At 57.9% G+C, this 16,329-nt stretch overlaps 1 protein-coding gene across 2 annotated transcripts in view; it reads left to right on the forward strand.

Moving 5' to 3' along the window:
* The window catches only part of CORO2B (coronin 2B), a 124,843-nt gene that overhangs the window by 45,114 nt on the left and 63,400 nt on the right, over window positions 1–16,329 (forward strand). For both annotated transcript variants that reach the window (XM_055125108.1, XM_055125109.1), the window contains exon 2: window positions 4,228–4,428. In XM_055125108.1, the coding sequence (XP_054981083.1) occupies window positions 4,228–4,428 (201 nt within the window). The remainder of the gene's footprint in view (window positions 1–4,227; window positions 4,429–16,329) is intronic.

Raw genomic sequence — 16,329 nt, forward strand, 5'->3', positions numbered from 1 at the left:
CTCGCCTTGTGTGAGACACAGGCACGGGGCCGGAGAGAGAGCACCGGGGTCAAGGTGCTGGCCTTGCACTCAGCTCCCCTGGGCTGAATCCTGGGCACCCTCCCTGGTTCCCCGAGCGTTGGCAGGAGTGATCCCTGAGCTCACGGGGAGAGGAGAGGAGGGTCCTATGAGGGAAAGGTCACAGCCCTGCACTTCCCAGAGAGAGAAGCAGTGACATGGCATCAGGCGGCGGTCACGGCTGCTTCCAGCTTCTTGGGATCTTGGCTGGTTTCCTCTAGGCCGCCAGTTTGGAAACACACCTGGTGGCCCTCCTCTGCATCCAGCAGGTCAGAGGAGCGGGGGGACGTGTGACCATCCCAGCTCTGCCCTGGAACAGGGTGCTGGCGGGTGATATGGGAGGCCATGCAGATGCCGGGGATGGACCCACCTCTCCTTGGAGGGAGCCCAGAGCCCCGGGCCCTGGGCCTGCCCCAGTGAGGGGTCCAGGACCTGGTTGGCACATTTCACCCAGAGGACATGGCACCTGGAGACGGGGAGAGGCAGCCCCCAGCCGCACCGCTTGAGACCCCCATACAGGACCAGACATACTGATCTTTCTCTGCCCAGAGAGTGGCACACCCGATGGGGTGCCCAGGGGGTGAGGACTGCTGGCCCTGCTGACCGCTGTCCCCCAGAGACAGGAGGGAAAAGCCGCCCGTGTGCATTTCTGCTGCCCAGTTAGAGGCCTGGCGTCGCTGCCACATCCTGCAGCCCTGGAAGTCACGCTGGGCTCTGACGACAGGCTGTAGTTGGCTCCGTGGGGCGTGGACGTGGTCATCAGCTCCGAGGACACAAAGGCGGCCTCCGTTTCCCAGGAGGTGGGGAAGCCACTCAGCTGCGCCATGAGCACTTCTCCTGCTGGGAAGAGACAGGCCGGCCCCGGGCAGCGTCCAGCAGCTGCACGTACGGAGCTACAGGGACCCCCTCCCCCTCCTGACCCTCGGCCCCGTCCTGCAGGGCTCTTCCTCTGCCTAGGGGAGCTGGCCACTGCGCAAAAGGACTGTGAGGGGCCAGGGCCTCCCCCCAGGGAGGGGTAGAACCACTGTGGCCAGCACCTCCCTTTCCCGCACGTTGCTTTCTTACCTCTAGTGAGCTGACTGGCATTGCTCTCCTGTTAACGCATGACGAAATTGATGCTCAGAGAGGTGGAGGAATTGGTATAAAGTCACACAGTGAGCGTCCAGTGGAGCCTCTGGACTCCTTCCGACACCCGAGCCCTGCCCGCTCCGTGGCGTCTCTGCGCTCCTGTGCAGTCTCCGCGGTCACCCAGAGGCAAAGGCTGGGCGGCTCTGGACAGACCGTGGCGTGCCATGCTGTCGGCTGAAGTTCGGGCTCTGTAGCCGTCTCGTTGGCCCCCGCACAAGCCTCTGAACTCCCTGGAGCCCCAGTTTTGTCACACGGACACCGTACCCGGCCACCTTCACTGGGCTGGGCAGATCCTCACTGTGCTCTGCACGCACGGGACGGGGCTGGGGCCGCTCGTGCTGTCCGTGAGGGTGTCTGGTGTTCCTGGCCCGAGAGCCGAGTCCTGGGGACACGAGCCAGGGTGGCCGGACTCAGGGCCCCGGAGGGGAGGGGGGGCCAGAGCGGAGGTGGGGTAGCTGGGCGGCCAGTGACTTACAGTCCGGTGCCAGGAGAGAGGCCGCAGTGGGGTGCACTTGGCTCTGGGGTGCAAGGCTCTGGGTTCTTGGTCTCTTGCCCGAGCCACGGCCAGGGCCGGGAGCCAAGCCATGGGGCGCTCAGAGCTGCCCCCCCGCAGGCAGCTCACTCCCGAGTGTCCGTGTCCGTGGCACAGTGGGGACCTGCTGTTACAGTTGTTCACGACGGGGTTTCAGTCACAGTGTTCCAACACCCAGCCCAGCCCGTCCAGTGCACACTCCCCCCACCCCCCCATGTCCCCAGTTGCCCTCCAGCCACGACCCCATCCCCCACCTCTGCCTGCCTCTATGGCAGACTTCTCTGTCTCCCACTCTCTCTCCCTCCCTCCCTTTCCTTTTCCCTCTCCCTCTCTTCCCTCTCCCTCCCTCTCCCTCTCCTTTCTCTCCCTCCCCCCTTTCCCTCTCTCTCCCTCCCTTTCCCTCTCTCTCTCCCTCTCTCTCCTTCTCATTCTCTCCCTCTCTCCCTCCCTCTCTCTCCCACTCTTTCTCTCCCTCTCTCCCTCCCTCTCCCTCTTTCTCCCTCTCTCCTCTCTCTCCCTCCCCCCTTTCTCTCCCTCTCTCCCTCTCTCCTTCCCTCTCTCCCTCTTTCTTTCTCTCTCTCTTCTCTCTCCCCCCTTTTGGACATCATGATTGCAATAGGCACTGAAAGGTTATCATGTATATCCCTTAACCTACTCTCAGCGCTCAGTTCCTGTCCAGAGTGGTCATTTCCAGCTATTACTGTCTTACTGATCTTTTCTCTGTCCTAGCTGCTCCCTGCCACTTGTGGCGAGCTTCCAACTGTGGACAGTCCTCCCAGCCCTTGTTTCTACTCTCCTTGGGTATTAGTCTCATACTGTTTTTTTTTATATCCCATAAATGAGTGCAATCATTCTATGTCCCTCGGATCATTTTACTCAGTGTGATACTCTCCATGTCCGTCCATGTATCAGCAAACTTCGTGACTTCCTTTTTGCCGTGTGTTTTTCACACTGTGTTTCTCTCTGACACAAGCTTACTTTAGCCCAGCAATGTCGGTCAGCTGTGAAATCACGGATTTGGCCTGTGAGTTGCATTGTCCATGAGGCAAATCAAACAGAAGCAGCTACTCACAGGGATGGCCACGGCCTGTGCCAGGAACCGGGGGCCCAGGCCTGGTGTGATCCTGACTCAGGAGAGGTCTGCCTCAGGTCACACAGCCGGGAAGGCCCCACCTGGCTGCCCTCACACCTGGGGTGCTGGGCTCGTGTCCTGGGACGAACATGGCAGAGAAATAATTGGGAGGGCCAGGGTGCTGGGGGACACACGCAGAGGCTGGGAGGGAGGTGGAACATGACATTAGGAAGTGGAGAAGGGTGTGTGTGTGTGTGTGTGTGTGTGTGTGGGCAGGTATGTGTGTGAATATGTGAAGTGTGAGTACATGTATATGTAAGTGTGTGCATGAGTGTGTGTGAATGTGTGTGCGAGTGTGTGAATGTGTGTACAAATGTGTGTCTGTGTGAGTGTATGAAAATGAGTGTTGTATGTATGCGTGTGCAAATATGTGTGTATGTCTGTGAGTATGCAAGAGTATGTGCAAGAGTGCGTGTGTGCAAATGTGTGAGAGTGTTAGTGTGTGAATGTGTGTGTTTGAGTATGTGAGTGCATGAGTGTGAGTGTGTGTGTGTGTGTATAACAGGGGGGTCCAGAAAGCAGGTGGGCGGAGGGGAGGCATTGGCCAGGGTGTCGCTCATGGCCTGTGTCTAGGCTGGTTGTGCTCTGCCTCCTTCACAGAGACCCGCGGGGAACTCCGGGCCTTATTGGACTCCAGTGCCAAGTTTTATTTTCTGCCAACCTCTGGGGCAAGTGTTTCTGATTCTTTGGCGCAGGCTTTTGTTCTCCTGGCCCTCAAAAACGTTGCACTGATGAGATGCACTCGTCTTTCTGTGCTGGGGGCGGGAGGGGGCGGGGGGAGTCAGACCAGGGTCCATGGTAGGTTGGTCGGAGCGGGTAGTAGCTTGGTGCCAGGCCTGGATGGCGAGGATCGGGCAGGCGGGCACTCGGGGCGGCTCTGTGGGGGGGGTGTGTCTGCGGGGGCGGGGGGGGGGCACTCTGTGCAGGGCCCGCCCACCGTGCAGCCACGCCTCCACCCTCCGCCTGCCCGCGGGCCGCTGTGCAGAGCCCAGCACAAGCTCTCCAGGGCTGGCAGTAGAGCTGTGTCATGTATGGGGGGGCAGTGAGGGACCCCCCAGCTCTCGCACAAGAATCTCTCCTGGCTGTGCTCCTTTCGCTGTGGCTGGGGGAGTCTCCAGTTGGGTTCAAATGTTTGGCTTTGGGCCTGCGCGACAGTTCAGTCGGTAGGGGGTTAGCGCGCACGCAGCTGAGCTGGGTCCACCCCCCAGCCCCCCACCTAGTTCCCCAAGGCCCACAGGAATGGCCCCTAAGTACGGCCGGGTGTGGCCCCCAAATGGGCAACAGAAACGAAGAGTAAAGCCCCGGGCCCCGCTGTGAGGCGCGCCCGCATCCTCAGGGACCCCCTTCCTCCATCTGACTCGGTCTCTGCTCCCCACAGATGTCCTGGCGCCCGCAGTACCGCAGCTCCAAGTTCCGGAATGTGTATGGGAAGGTGGCCAGCCGGGAGCACTGCTTCGACGGTGTCCCCATCACCAAAAACGTGCACGACAACCACTTCTGCGCTGTCAACGCCCGCTTCCTGGCCATCGTCACCGAGAGCGCGGGTGGCGGCGCCTTCCTGGTCATCCCCCTGGAGCAGGTAGGCCTGGCTGCGCCCCGGGACGAAGAGACTCTCCTGTCCCTTGGTGGCGCGAGTGTCCCTCTGCGCTGCCTCGGCACCTCGCCCTGCCCCTCGCAGGCCCCAGGCACCCCAGGCCTTCAGAGCTGCTCGGAGGCCTGTGTTCCTGCGCAGGCCAGGCCTTTGGGGTGCCCAGGGCTCCCGCTACCTGGGGCTCTGGACATCTCGTCTCCATCCCAGCCCGGAACTGCTGAGTGCGGCGGCAGGAGGTCTGGGCTGGTCCCCCCGCCCCTGTGCTCCTGTGCCCGCAGGGCTCTGCATCTTGTACCTATGTCACACGGGCAGCCCGAACCTCTTGAGCCTGCACAGGGACACACAGTGTGTTGGGTCCCCTGAGGGTCGTCTGCACACGACCTCAGCTCTCAGGCATCGGGGAAGACCCTCATCTGGGCCTTGCTTTTCTTCTCCACCAAAGGGGCGGAGCTGTCTTTTGGGGGGGGTAGAGGCAGGTTCGTGCCCGCCCCAGCCCACCCCCTTCAGCTTGAGTGGCAGCAGATGGCCGAGGTCTGTGGGCACCCTGCCACACCCCACCTGGTGGCTTGCAAAAGTCAACATCCAATGCTGCGCCCCAACCAGAATTAGTCCCTAATGGGTTAAAAGTCTGTGTGTTAAAAGACCAAAAAGGCCGTCAGTGGACTCTGGGAAAGTGGTGAGCATCTTAGAAGCGCATCGTGGAGGAAGGTTCCCGAAGCCAGCCACGTACTCTGGGACCCAAAAGGAGATGAATCGGAGGTTAGAGTGACTTTTGTTGGTGGGGTCACTCCTGGTGGTGCTTGGGGACTGTGTGGTACTAGGGGTCGCACCTGGAGCGCCTGCTCACAGAGCGAGTGGCCAGTGCTCACCAAGTCGAGGTCCTTTCTGGCTCCGAGGCAGTTTCTGTAGGACACGGTGAGAAGCCAGGCCACTGCCTGGGCATGTCTGTAATGTGACAGTGCGTGGTGTGGTGAGTCTATGAACAATCGGCCAGAGGTCCAGTGAGATGGCTCAGAGGCCTGGGCTCTGCGCTGACACCCCCAAACAAGCAATTAAACAAAAAATTAAAAACGAAAAGTTAATCAGAACAAAAACCCAGTAGAAAATGGACCAAAGAAATGATAATTTGCAGAAGACAAAATGCATTTTTGACCACACTAAGTTAAAAGGGACAATTCGAAGGAAAACTGGTCTTGGTGTTTGGAGAGCATGAGTGCCAGGTGTCGGCACGGGGCTGGACTTGTCAGCGAGATGTGAATGTGGCGACTCAGCAATGTCTAGTTACATTTGAGGATGTTCACTGGCCTAGAAGTTCCACTTCCAGGAACTTGTACTGGAGAAATGGTCTCAGGTCTACATAAAAATACCAACAGCATTCTTGGTATCTGATATTTTTCAACAGTATCACTGTAGCACTGTCGTCCCATTGTTCATTGATTTGCTCGAGTGGGCACCAGTAATGTCTCCATTGTAAGACTTGTTGTTACTGTTTTTGGCATATCAAATACACCAGGGTAGCTTGCCAGGCTCCGCCATGTGGGCGGGATACTCTCGGTAGCTTGCTGGGTTCTCCGAGAGGGGCGGAGGAATCGAACCTGGGTCGGCTGCGTACAAGGCATGCTGTGCTATCACTCCAGTCCATTTTTAAACAAATATCAATTTTTAATTTTTTTGAAACAGAAGAGGGTTGGGGTGATAGCACAGCAGGTAGGGCATTTGCCTTGTATGTGGTCTACCGGGTTCAATTCCTCCAACCCTCTCAGAGAGCCCGGCAAGCTACCGAGAGTATCTCGCCGCCACGGCAGAGCCTGGCAAGCTACCCGGGGCGTATTTGATATGCCAAAAACAGTAACAAGTCTCACAATGGAGACATTACTGGTGCCCGCTCGAGCAAATTGATGAGCAACGGGATGACAGTGTCAATGACAGTGCAACAGAAGGAAAATTTCTTTCTCAAATGGCTCAAAAGTTTGTAAATTCTTCCTCCTCCTTTTCTGCAATGGTTCCAAAGTGTTTTAAACTATCAGAAGCATTGTTTCAGCATCAGACCAGGTTTTGTAACTATTTTGTGGCGCAGCTGAAACTTGCTCCATGGCATACGCATTATCTGTCCGTTCGCATTATCACACACACACACACACACACACACACACACACACACACACACGGAGCTTTCGGCTCCATTTTGCTGGATGTGATTAATAGCAGAGCTTCCGCCCCTTATTTCTTCTCATTTCTCGTATTTTTTCTCTCTTCCTCTCTTTTGGTTGTTTATCTTTGGCTGTTGGGGCGCGCCCGGCATTGCTCAGGGCTTACTCCTGCAAGATTCAGGAGTCGCCCCTGCAAACTTGAGTCAGCCACAGGCACGGCAAACGCCTAGACCCAGGTCTGCTGCCGGCCCAGGCCATCTTCTCACCATAGGATCGCTGCATCATTGGGTGCCGCTTTGTGACAGAAGCAGCCAGGTCCACCTTAAGGACGTGGGGTGGCGTGAAGCAGGGACGTCACAGTCAGGGGTGCTGCTTCCCCGACCCCTTCCACCCACTGTTCCTCGGAGCTGCACTTCTCCAGCATTCAGCCCCTGCTGAGGGTCCGGGAGATCCTCGGGTTGAGAGCACTGGCTTTTGCATACACAAGGATTCCATTTGGTCCCCAGCTCCGTGCAACCCTCCAGACACCCTTGCTGCAGTCCTGGTGGCCCCCAAGTACCCCTGAGATGCTCAGTACCCTGCCACCAGGCCATGGGTACTGAGCCAACAAGCCCACTAGCCTGGCCAGCCCTCGTGGCATGGGTCCTGGGAGACTCCAGCCCCCCAGTCCCCAGCTCCCCTAAGGACCCCACAGAGCCTCTGTGCAATGAGCTGCCTCTGTGAACATTCCAGCAGAGCCAGAAGAAAGACGAGGAGTGGGGGACGGGCGCCTGGGGCAGAGTCATCAGGAGTGTCTGTCTCCAGGGCACAAGGTCTCAAGTGCCCTCCCCTGCCCACCCCACACTCGGAGTGCAGTCACAGTGCTGGCACTGGTATGTGTGTCCTCAGTGCTCCCACAGAGTGTGTTACCTCCCGCTTAGCTCATGCAAGGGACCCCATATATGAGTGGGGAGTAGGGGGGTGCAGCTCAGCCCAGAGGGCGCTACTCAGGAGCCAAGATGCTCTCAGCTGTCCTGCCCTGTGTCAGAGGCTGGGGGGTGGTCAGGCCTGAGCTGCCAGCACGGGATAGGGCTAACCCACGTGAGTTCCCATCATGTCAGGCTTGGGCCCCCTGCTCAGCTAAAAGCTGTTTGTTTGTTTGTTTGTTTTTTGCTTTTTTGGTTTTTGGGTCACACCCGGTGATGCACAGGGTTCATTCTTGGCTCATGCACTCAGGAATTACTCCTGGCGGTGCTTGGGGGACCATATGGGATGCTGGGGATCGAACCCAGGTCGGCCGCATGCAAGGCAAATGCCCTACCCGCTGTGCTATCGCTCCAGCCCCTAAAAGCTGTATTAATTCAGCTGCAGACACCCTCTCAGTTAGGTAGAAATCCCCCCAAAACCACTTTCCTGTGTTACTGGATAGGAAACCCTGAAAAGATTTCAGCCCCGCCCTGGCCGCCTCAGATCATCCCTGTCAGAGTCTTGGAGACCCGCAGGAACCTGGCATCTGTGCCCTGCAGCCAGCTCAGGTCCCTGAGGGCCACCACGCCAGTGCCATCAGGCTGCCCTGTTCGCTCTGGCCCGGGCCCTGCTCTCTCAGGTCCCACAGCAAGTGTGGGCTGAGCCCCACCAGAAGCACAACAACACACACACACACACCACACACACACAACCCACCCCAAAGCACATCCAGATGTGTGGCAGCTGCCGAGAGGAAACGCAGCACCACCACGTCTGTGCCTCAGCCAGGAGTGCGAGCGCGCGCACTAACTCCACAACCAAAGTGACACAAGCCTCAGGGAGCCCCAGGGCCGCTGCTGTGGGATACACAGTCCCGCGGCCGCCACCGCAAAACACGTGAGCCCCACAAACTGGTCACCATTGTAGTGACCACCTCAGCCGAAAGGGAGGGAAGGGGCCAGGGTGGGGGATGCCGCGGCTGTCAGCATCCACGGCGTGTGGGAACCCACCGTGGCCCTCCGTGGCACCCTCGTGCCCACACGGACTCCTCCTGGCTTCTCCTGGGCAGCCTCAGAGCACCGTGCCTGCCTCTTCTCCCTCAGCATCTTCCCTCTGCTGCCAGGCCTGTCCCTTCTTCCGTTACTCTTCAAGAGATTTGGGCCAGCTCAGATGAACCCCTTGTGCAGGACCTCAAAGCCCTGCCCCGAATCCTCCTGAAATAGGCTCCCTCCACCCCTGGCATCTCCTTTAGTTCTGGGCCAGCTCACTTGAAACTTTAATATTTTTAATAACAACAACAACAACAACAATAATAATAATAATAACCACCTTTTCTCCGGGATGGGATACAGACCGCCAGCAAAGACAAACGTGTCTGCTCTCTGCAGTCCCCCAAATGCAGCCTCGGTCCTCTCCTGGTGGAAGGTCGAGCGGTCCATTTTACAGCCCAGGAAACTGAGCCCCAGCTCTCTTATTCCTCTGGCCAGGATTCTTTCCGCCGCTGCCCAGAGCCTGGGGAAGGGAGCATCCGGCTGGCTGGCAGGTCTCAGAGAAATGCCTCTCTCCTCCGCCACGCAGGCCCCCTTTGTTGGGCAGGTTTTGTCCCTGGTTAGCACTCAGCTGCCATTCATTCCGTGGAATGTTAAGCCGCAGAGGAGGGAGCAATCAGCAGCCTGATTGCCTGGCGCAGCTGGAGGGGCCTGATTAACCGCCTCCCAGGTGCACCCCTTCTCCTGCTTCACCCCCTCAGCCCTGTCGCCCCGTGCCCAGGCCACCTCCAGCCCAAAGCTGGGAGCAGAATTGGCTGCTGTTTTTTAAGCCAGGGTTGGCACTTGGCTGAACAGGCAGAAATCTGGGCCTGGGAACCCGGATGCTCCCCTAACCCTGGCTGGCACCACCGGGCACGCCTTCCTGCTCGGGGCCTCACCTCAGGGTGAAGGGCAGGTTTTCTTCCCATTTACACTGGAAGAAACAGAGACTCAGAGAAGTCGGGGGAGTCCTTCCAGCTTGCACAGCACCAAGAGGACGGTCTTAAACCTGCGTCTTCCCAGCTGCAATTCAGTCCACACCCGCAGAGGCTCAGGCAAGGCTGGGCCACGGGTGTGTCATTTTATTTTTATTTTTATTTTTTTTTTTTGCTTTTTGGGTCACACCTGGTGATGCACAGGGGTTACTCCTGGCTCTGCACTCAGGAATTACCCCTGGCGGTGCTCAGGGGACCATATGGGATGCTGGGAATCGAACCCGGGTCGACCGTGTGCAAGGCAAACGCCCTACCTATTGTTCCAGCCCCAGGTGTGTCATTCTTAAAAGCAAGGGTGGGGCGGGAGCACCCCTGGCGTTACTCAGGGATGACTTCTGGCTCTGGCTCAGAGATCACGACTGGCAGTTATCTGGGGACCGGGTAGGGAGCCAGGGTCAAACCCAGGTCAGCTGACTGCAAGGTAAGGGCCCTCCCCGCTGTGCTGCTGCTCCTGCCCCCAGATGTGTCTAATTGTGTCTGTCCTTTGCATGGCGGAGGATTTCCTTGGAGGTTCTCTCTGTCTTCTTTTGTCCCTGCTGAGGGCTGAGGCTTCCCCCAAAGAGCCTCAGGCTCCCAGCGCTGCATCCCTGCAGGTGCCAGAGAAGAAGGAGCTTTTCTTCAGTCAGGGGTCTTCAGGGGGCACTGATCACTGTGCAGGGGTGGGGCACCCAAAGGAGGAGAGTCCTGTCCCTGATACCCAGTTGGCACCCACTGGTGGACCCGCAGGGGGAGTCCCTTGAGAAGACCCTGTCCATATCGGCCGCAGGGTACCAGCCTCCCAGAAAATGTTGTCTCTGAACCTGCCCACCCGGGTTCGATCCTGGGTATCCCATATGGTTCCCTGAGTGTTCTCAGGAGGGATTGCTGAGCACAGAACCAGTAGTAACTCCCGAGCATCTCCAGCTGCGGCCCCCGCAACCAGAAAACAAACCAAATAAATTACAAATGAAAAAAACTGGGGTCAGAGACAGGGTTAAGGCTCTTGCCTTTCACGCTGCCAACCCGGTTCAATCCCCGACGCGGCATATGGTCATTCCCCTCCCCCCACCCGCCCCCTCCCATCGCCCCGAGCACCACTGTGGTCACTCCTGAGCACAGAGGCAGGACTAGCCTATGAGCCTCCCGGGTTGTAGCCCCCCAATGAACACAAATGGCGGGGCAGGGCTGGGGAGGGCTCCATGTGCTGGTGCTGTGCATGCAGGAGCTCCAGGCTTGGTCTCCAGCTCCTCGTGGTCCCGTAAGCAGAGCTTGAAGCAGCCACTGGGCACAGAGCTGGGTGTAACCCTTGAGAACTGCTGGGTGTCTGTCAACCAAAAACAAAAACCCAAACACCCCTGCATTCTTAGGGTTTGGCTACTTGTGTAATGAAAACCACCTCAGGCTCTGCTTAAAGCATTCTTGGTCCCTGTGTGCCAGGCGGGTTGACCGCTGGCCCTGGGGCCCCCCTGGGTTCCCCTCTCCTCTCCTCCATCACACTCCATTTCAGCATCCTGGTGACGCACATTCCCCAGTGTTCTCTTTCCCCTGCCCCATCATCCTGGCTACCTCGTGCTTCCAGCCTCCCTGAGGGCTGGGCACTTGCTCCCGGTCTCCCCAGCCCTGGGGTAGGAAAGATGGCCCCATTCCACAGGACATCTGAGTGAGGGTAACAGAGTCCTGCAGCAGGCCAGCAGCGGAGGGCAGAGGTTGAGATGGGATAAGCAGGAAACACTTTGTGCCTTGTAACCATAGGGGAGTTACAGAACCTTCCTGTGTCCCAGTTTTCCCTTCTGCAAAGTGATGGGGTTGGACCACATCATCTCTAGGGTTTATTTTCACTCACGCATTCTCTTCCCTTCTAACATCTTCTTATCCAAATAGAGCCTTACTAGTAGGCAGGCAGGTACTACGTAATGTATAATGAATCATCCCTCAAAACCCAACTGAAATGGATCCAGTTTCATGATACTTTACCACCCCAGTACCCATCTGAAGGCATTTTATATTTAGTGCCATGGGAGTATTTCCTACATGCTTCCTTATTTTTTAGGTGGTTGGTTCATCCACTCACCCATCCATCTATGCACTCGCCCCCCTCCCATTTATCTAACTATTCACCCACTCATCTGTATACACAGCCATACATCCACCCATCCATAAATGTATATACCCATCTATCCATTCACCATCCACCCATCCATCATCCATCCACACATCTAACTATCCGTCCATCCATCCATCCATCCATCCATCCATCCATCCATCCATCCAACCCATCTACCCATCCACTCACCCATCCATCTATCCATGCATCCATGCATCCATCTGTCCACCCATCTATTCATTCATACATCCATCTGTTGACCCATCAATCCATCATCCATCCATTCATCTATTCATCTATCCAGCACATCCACCCATCCATCCATCCATGCATCCATCTGTCCACCTGTCCATTTGTCCATGCATCTATACATCCATCCACCCACCTATCCACCTATCTATTCATTCACGCATCCATCCAACCCATCCACCCACCCATCCATCCATCCATCCATGCAGGCATGCATCCATCTGTCCATCCACCCATTCATCCATTCATCCATCCAACTATCCATCCATCCATCCATCCATCCATCCATCCATCCATCCATCCATCCATCCATCCATCCATGCATTCATCCACTCACCTATCCAGTCAGCCAGCCAGCCATCTGTCTCCACCCTTCCATCCATCCACTCCTCCTTCCACTCATCCATCCATCCAGAAGTATCCCTAACCACATGCTCTATTTCAGCCACATATCTGAAAGGCCCAGGAATGCTTCAGTCAATAAGACCAAGGCCCATGGCCTGAAGAACGCAGTCCACTGAACCCTTCATTGGTCGTACTGTCCCTGGGGGTGGCCTGCACACAGCAGGCATTAGATCCCTGGGCTCCAGGCCTCACTCCTAGCTGGGGTCTTCTCTACCTCCCTGCAGAGCCCGGGGAAGTGTAGGCCCATCAGCGGTCCTCTGGGCTGACCAGGGTGCTGCATTCTGAGCCCTCAGAGCAGTTTGCCTGATCTGCTGCTCTGTGCATGATCCTGAAGCTGGCAGCTGAGTTCAGTGCATGGTACCCAGCGTGAGGCCTAAAACTCAGAAGATGGGAGGGCCAGAGAGGTAGGACAGCACAACGGGCAAGGCCTTGCATGTGGTTCGATCCCAACACCACACATACAGAGCCCCGCCAGAAGTGATCCTGAGCACAGAAACAGAAGTAGCCCCGGAGCACGGCTAGGGTCCCAAAAATTATTTAAAAGAAGCCGGGAAGGGGAAGGGAAAGAACCAGAGTGTCCAGTCCAGTGCTGAAGTGTGCAAATAAAACCTGTCTTTACGCCCCCAGAGCCTTTGATTCCGGCTCTCACGCCCCTGCTCCCGCCACCCCCACCCCATTAGCGGCCCCAGTTCCTCCCTTTGGAAAGGTCTCCCCTCTCGGGATTCTGAGTTCCCAAATCCATTTTTCAGATCCCTCTTCAATTGCTCTTTGTTCTTCAAGCTGCTTTCCACTGGGGCAATTTGCATCTCAAAGCTGGTGACAGCCCGCTCGGGGAAGGAGGAGAATGTGCTCGGGAGGGAGCGAGGCCCGCAACTTCGTTCCATTTGTCTGGGCTGGGATTGACAGCCTGGGTTTGTGTTTTTCCCTTTTTTGGAAGAATGACTGCCTATTTTTGAGAAAAGTGAAGGCGACTCATCAGCGGAGACGGAGGTGTCCCTGGCTGGTGTGGTTGGCGGTGTCGGGATGGCGTGTGGATTGGAAGTGCCAGCGCCCAGCTCAGGGGTGCCCTCCCTGGCTTCCTGCCCCTCACCCCACCCGACGGGGTGCCAGCACCCTCCCCGAGGGCAGGGGTCCCCAGTAACTCTCGGTCTGAGCCCAAACTCCTTGGATCACCAGAGCCCTGAGCCTGCCACACCTTTGGGGATCAGAATCCCTCAGCCCGTTGCTGTCTGAGTTGGTGTCACTATCTCCATTTTTTTTTCCTTTTTGGGTCACACCCAGCAATACTCAGGGGCCACTCCTGCTGGGAATCAACCCAGCTCAGCCACGTGCAAGGCAAATGCCCTACCCGCTGTGCTATCGCTCCAGCCCTACCATTTTTTTTTTTTTTTTTTTGCTTTTTGGGTCATACCTGGCGATGCTTAGGGCTTACTACTCCTGGCTTTGCACTCAAGAATTACTCCTGGCGGTGCTCAGGGGACCACATGGGATGCTGGGAATTGAAACCGGGAAACCTGGGTGGGCCACATGCAAGGCAAAGGCCCTACCCACTGTGCTATCACTCCAGCCCCTCACTGTCTCCATTTGTGATGTTGTTTGAGGGCCTTGTTTCTGAGGGGGCTACCGGGAGCCACTGACCCCGAGCCTGCCCAGCAGGCATGAGGGAAGCTGCCCAGAAACAGCCCAGGGTTTCCTGAGAGCAAACACCACCCATCCTGCAGCCTCCTTTGGGGAGGGGCCCCCAGCACTGTCCTGGGTGCCAGGAGCCACTCCTGGGAAGGGCCCAAGGATGTACTTGCTGTGGGGGTCCTGCACCTCCAGGAACCCCCAGAGATTCCTGAGGCATTTGGTGGGTCCCAGGGTGGCAGCCAGAGTTTGAACTCAGGTCCTGGCACATGGACCCTGACCGCTGGGCCCTCCCCATGCTGTCTCTGGTCTCTGAAAAGGCTGGCCCTGAGCATTCTCAGCAGTGGGTTCCCTCCCACCCCAGGAAGAAGGCGCCCACCCTTGGCCTGGTCATTGGTACGAAGATCGTGGGAGATGCACGTCCCAAGACTCAGACGAGACTCTGAAGGTCATGGATTTGGAGGAGGGAGGGGGCCGGGCCCTCTTGGATGCCCGAGGTGCCCCCCACCCCAGGTAGCCTGCTGCTGGCCCCGAGTCCCCCGCGGGGCAGCTGGACAGGTGAAGCCCGGGAAGGCTTCTGGTTGCACTGATGGGTGTGCTCACGAAAGCCGGGTTGTAGCATGGCTGACGTGCTCGGGCAGAGCTGCCGAGGGGCCTGCTGGACTCCGGGTCGGCACGAGCCAGCGAGGGGCCACGCGCTCCACAGCCCACACCCAGCCCAGCTCACAATGCTCCAATCCAGCCCGAGGAGATGAGGGGGTTTCCGTGTGCCCCCTGGACACCCAGGGCCTCTCCGAGGTTGCACCACGTGCCTCCCTGGACACCCTCTGTGTGTGGTTCCCATAAAGCTTTGCACCCAGGCACGTGGGCCCACAGAGACCACCCCTGGGAGCCCGGGGAAGGGGCAGTTCCGAGGGCTCTGGCCCCCCTAGTCTGTGTGCACGCAGGCGGCCTTCCTGGTCCAGGCTCTCTCTCTCCTGGGGTCTCAGGCTCAGGCTCTCATCCCCCCACCCCCCACCCCGGGGTGCCCCACCCCTTCAGAGAACAGAAGGGTCCAGTGTGGGGATGGCCGAGGGCGTGTGACTGGAAATAGACCCTCTCTCTGGGGTCCTGCGGGGCCAAGACCCTGCTCCAGGCTATTCCCATGGCAGTTTCTAGAACAATGGGCGATTGTTCTCAGCCTGAGACACGCCAGGCCAGGCTCCGTCCCAGGAAGTTTCCATTTCTGGAGGCCCTAGGTCAGCCCGCCTCTTGCCTCCCCAGGGCTCTGGAAGGGCCCAGGGTCCTTGGCCGCTGGGATGGGGACACCCAGCACAGCCTCTGGGGACAAGAGCGATGCCCTGCGGAGGTACCCGCCCTGCCTGGTGCTGTCTGTCCTCCCCCGGCTCCCCCTTCCTCTCTGCCAAGAACATGATTTTAGTTGCTTAGCAACCTGGGCCTCAGTTGCCAAGTGGGTCCTCAGGTAACTGGGAGGGCCCCGAGGACGGCAGTGCTGGAGCTCTGATCACAGAGGTGGAAACTTCCAGCCCAGAGAGGGCAAGGGCCTTGGTCGGGTTGCACAGCGAACTGGTACCCTGTGGGCAGCCCACCAGGGAAGCAGAAACCCTTCAGGATCCTGTTGTGCCCTGCCCCAGCAAGAGAAACACTCAGCTTGCAGCACCGCCTTGGGGACTTTCTTCTAGAACCTTCCAGCTACCCAACCTCTTCCAGCACCTTCCATCTGCCCCACCAGCAGGTCTTGAGGCTGTGACATGCTCTGGACTCACACACCAGCCGTTCCGCGCACTTCAGGCTGAGAGTTCTGCGCCTCAGTTTCCTTAGCCGCAAAGTGGGAGAAATGGTAGCCCCACCCCCCGCGGCCATGCTGAGGGCTCAGTGATGGGTCACAGAAGGCTGGGACGGGTGCAGCTGGCCTGGGGCTCCCCACCAGGCCCCAGCACCCTCCCCAACCCCTCCTTGACCTCCAGGGAGCTCCGCTTCATTTGTTCCGGTCTTACCAAGCTGCGGACACAGTGCAGTTTCAAACTAGTATCTGCTTCTGGAACGTTCTGTGCACGCCAAACAGCTTCTTCCCTTCTGGGGTGGCGGGGGTGTGGTGCGTGAGATCCACTCTGGCTGTTTGGAAATGCCAGATAACGTTCCTGCAGAGGGAAGGCAGCACGCAGGTGACAGGAGGGTGTGGAGTGGCGCTCTCCGAGGCTGTCCCGGAACCATGACCTGCAGTGCCACATCACGGGGCGGGTGACAGAGGCAGACGTGTCAGAGCGGCGAGGACCTTCGGTGTGCTTGGGGGCTGGGGATGTAGCTCGGGGGTGAGGAATATACCCCACATGTGTAAGGTTCTGAGGTTGACCCCTGGCACCAGCCAAAACCAACAAAACCAAGCAAATGAGCAGCATCGTGAAATG

Source organism: Sorex araneus, chromosome 2 (genome assembly GCF_027595985.1).
Source record: "Sorex araneus isolate mSorAra2 chromosome 2, mSorAra2.pri, whole genome shotgun sequence".
In the NCBI taxonomy this organism is placed as follows: Eukaryota; Metazoa; Chordata; class Mammalia; order Eulipotyphla; family Soricidae; genus Sorex; species Sorex araneus.